The following is a 3,636-nucleotide window of genomic DNA, read 5'->3' as shown; positions in this document are numbered from 1 at the left end:
TGGCGGCGGGGCGGGCAGGAGCCGCACGCCAGCCGAGCGCCTGCCGGCCCGCACCTCCGTCGTTTCTCCGGGCCCCGAGGCCCGCCCCGCCGCCCCCGAGACTGGGCCGCGCCCCTCTGCGGAGGATGCCGGGTGCCCCCTGCATCCGCGGCTCCGGGCAGCCCCTGCGCGTGGGGAACCCGGGAGGCGGAGGGGCGTGCTGAGCCGGCGCGGGCGGTGCTGAAGGGACAGCTCCCGGTGACAGGCGGCAGAGCGCGCAGCGGATCCGCAGCCCCCAGCCCGCGGCAAGCCGGGCTGGCTCATGGTCCCCGAAGCAGCGGGCCAGACGGAGGCTCCTGTGGCCGCCGGGCCCACGGGGATGCCCCGCGGGTGAGGCAGCCCCCAGCTTCCAGCCGCGTTCATGGCGGTGGCCAGGAAGATCAAAACTTTGCTGACGGTCAACATCCTGGTGTTCGTGGGCATCATCCTCTTCTCGGTGTACTGCCGCCTGCAGGACCGCTCAGAGGGGCCGGTGCAGATCGTGCGCAGCGCCGACCGCCGGGTGCGCAGCCGGCACGCCACGGTGGGCGCGCTGGCGGAGCGCGAGGCCATCCTGCAACGCCTCGACCACCTGGAGGAGGTGGTCTACACCCAGCTGAACGGTGAGCCGAGCTAGCGCCCCGCTCGGGACGGAGGCGCTGGGCAGGGGGGAAGCGTCCCCGTGCTTGGGACGCTGCACTGCGCCCGACCGCTAAAACCTCCGAGGACCCCAGGGGCCCGATGGCCAACCAGTGCTGGGATCGAACTCCCGTTTCTTGGCAGGGAATTAGGCAGGAGGCCAAAGGCGATGAAGGCTCCGTGGGGCAGAGGGCACTGGCCTGCTTGGCCACTCACGCATTCACTCGCCCAGTGGACCCTTGCGTACCGTCCCCCCTTCCCCCAGCACACATGAGGGGAATCCGCCTTGTCCCCCTAGGGGATGTGAGAGGACTTCTAGAGGTTGTAGGACCTGCGTTAAGAGCAGGCGGTGCCCAGGACAAGAGCTGTGATGCCCCGGGAGATGTGGCGCTTCGGAGCTTAGCCCGGACTCACCCCCCTGCCTCGGGGAGGAAGTGTAGAGAGGTGGGGTGGTGGCCCTGCCCTTCAGAGGTGTGTCCTTTAAATGTTGGTGGAGAAAGGTACCCCCGGCCACTGGGCCCGTTCAGCGCCCTGTCCTGGGGATGCTCGGGGCTCACTCCACAAAGAGTCGTGGGCCACGTCTGAGGCCGTGAGCCTGTGGCTCGTGGATGAAGAGACTCCAGGGCCTAGCAGGGGCTTGGCAGGTGTTAGTTACCTTGGCAGACCCTGGAGTCCTTGGAAGCTTCTGCAGGAAGCCCAGCTCCCGCAGGTGGGCTCCTTGTTTCATCCCAAGCAGGTGTGGGTCGCCCTGAGAGTCAGAGTGGGAGTCAAGGAGGGTGAGGGGAAGGGGGGGGTACTTTTGCACTTGGGGATGCAACGGAGCAGAAGAAAGCGACTGCTCCCCCCTCGGTTCAATCGGTGCCAAGTTACAACGAGGAAGGAGGAAAGTTAGTGCTTACCTCATTCGTGGGCTCCCCTCTGTCCTGTGCTATTCTGGTTTCTGCATCAGCAGACCCAGCAACACCCCTCAGGCAGCGTCAGTAACAGGCTCCGGCAGGAGCTGTCTGGGAGCCAGCTTGCACAGGCAGGGCCTGTTCTGCATGGCGCCCGCCCGATGTGAGGGTCATCTCAGGATTTTCTTCTGGAGGCCCAGCCGGCCTCGGAGCAGCGGCTCTGAACCTGAGGCTTGGTGACGCCCGGGACGCAGGAGTTGTCCGCAGCCGTGCCCACCTGCTCAGGGAAGGCAGAGCGTCCTCTGGCTTCCCAAGCACCTTCTCACCACCCCCGAACTCCTGGTTTTTCTCTGGAGGTACTTTTGGTGGGCTCCGTGGCTTTTCTGATCTCTCCTGCTCAGCTGAAGCCACGAGGGGAGAAAAGTTTGGTTCAACTGCCACTTGACCATTCCGGCAGTGATTCATCTCCGGGAAGGCGGCGTGCCCCAGTAATAGCACACAGCTTTATTGAAGTGTACTTGCCAGGGTGTTATGGTCTGTTTTATGGGGAAACCAGAGGATTATATAAAAACACTGGCAGCATGTCGGGTTGTGTCACATCATGACGGCCAGCTCAGCACCGAGAGCCGTTCTGCCCACCCTTCAGGGTGAGAAGGGACCAGGATTCTTGGAGGCAGAAAAAGCCAAGACCCTCGACCGACTTTCCCGACACTGATGGGAGACGAGGAAGGGTTTCGGGAAAGCGGAGGGCTGTCCCCAGGCCCTCCCTCCTTCCTCCCTCCTTCCTCCCTCCTTCCTCCCTCCCTTCGTGGCTCTCCTCTTCCCCGTCCTCCCACCCTTTCTCCTTTCTTACTCTTCTTTTGTTTTTTGTTTTTTGCGGCGCGCGGGCCTCTCACTGTCGTGGCCTCTCCCGCTGCGGAGCACAGGCTCCGGACGCGCAGGCCCAGCGGCCACGGCTCACGGGCCCAGCCGCTCCGCGGCACTTGGGATCCTCCCGGACCGGGGCACGAACCCGCGTCCCCCGCATCGGCAGGCGGACTCTCGACCGCCGCGCCACCGGGGAGGCCCTCCTTTCTTCCTTTTAAAATCTTTCCTCCCTCTTCCCTTCAGCAAATCCCTTCCTCCCCAGCAATGTCCGTCTCTCCTCCTCTCTTTACCCACCCTTTCCTCCAACTGTTCTGTCCCTCTGTCCCCTCCCCCCAACCCCACTCTCTTTGGTGAGTCCGTCTTGCATTCCTCTCTCAGGCCATGTGCCTAGCATAGCATCTTACCCAGGGGTCATTCAGTATTTGTTCCCGGAAATGACAAGAGAGCCCCAGTCTAACACTCATCCCAGGTCGGTCCCTAAGGATAGGACAGTGCAGGAGTGGGGTTGACCTTTGTTCACCAGAAGCTGTGTGAAAACTGTGCCCACCCCTTCAGACTGGCACCGATTCCCGTGTTAAAGGATGTGGAAGAACGGCAAAGAGAATGCTTCCTGGAAGAGGCGAGAGCCGCTGCCCTTTGCACTAGTGTCTGTTGTGTTTTAGATCCAAGAAATATGAAATGGATTCCTGGAGTTTCTACTCGATGCTAGTTCAGCTGAGTTTAGAAAGGAGAGGGAGAAACCCAAAGAAAATTGATTTATTCCTTGTATTTCCTTTGCTTTGACTCTGCTTCCTAGAAATACCTCTCCTGGCTTGAAGGGGCTGGTGGGACGGAAAGGCTGTCCCCGGGAGCGGGGCCCAGAGGCAGGGTATTCTCCCCACATCCTTTCTTTAGCCGGTCCAGTGACCTTTACTCGAGATGTCTTGTTGAGCTCAGCAAAGACTTATTAAGTGGTGTGTGTAGATTCAAATTCACAGGACCCGGGGGGAAATATTCTTTAAGGAAATGCAGTGTAGTCACATCCCGTACGTACACGAGAGTTTGCTTCTAAATTCAGTGCTCAAGGCAAGAAAAAATGTTTGTAGACAAAAATCATCCTTCTGAATATCTTAAATTGCACATAAAATACAGCATCCCTGGTTCCGTTGCCTGCAACTGGCACAGTGGGTCTTTCGAAAGTGGAATTGGAGAACCTCTAAGCTCAGTGAGAAGGGAAAGA

General features: G+C 60.3%; 1 protein-coding gene across 1 annotated transcript in view; it reads left to right on the top strand.

Moving 5' to 3' along the window:
- Window positions 1-265: 265 nt before the first annotated feature.
- Window positions 266-3,636, top strand: part of GALNT9 (polypeptide N-acetylgalactosaminyltransferase 9) — a 94,023-nt gene continuing 90,652 nt past the window's right edge. Inside the window, exon 1 of the mRNA XM_007462798.1 lies at window positions 266-641. Within this exon, the coding sequence (XP_007462860.1) occupies window positions 401-641 (241 nt within the window). The 5' untranslated portion in view covers window positions 266-400. The remainder of the gene's footprint in view (window positions 642-3,636) is intronic.

The sequence above is a fragment of the Lipotes vexillifer genome, unplaced genomic scaffold (genome assembly GCF_000442215.2).
Source record: "Lipotes vexillifer unplaced genomic scaffold, Lipotes_vexillifer_v1.1 scaffold1545, whole genome shotgun sequence".
Classification (NCBI taxonomy): Eukaryota; Metazoa; Chordata; class Mammalia; order Artiodactyla; family Lipotidae; genus Lipotes; species Lipotes vexillifer.
The sequence above is the reverse complement of the archived record's forward strand: the minus strand, read 5'-3'. Positions and strand labels throughout refer to the sequence as shown.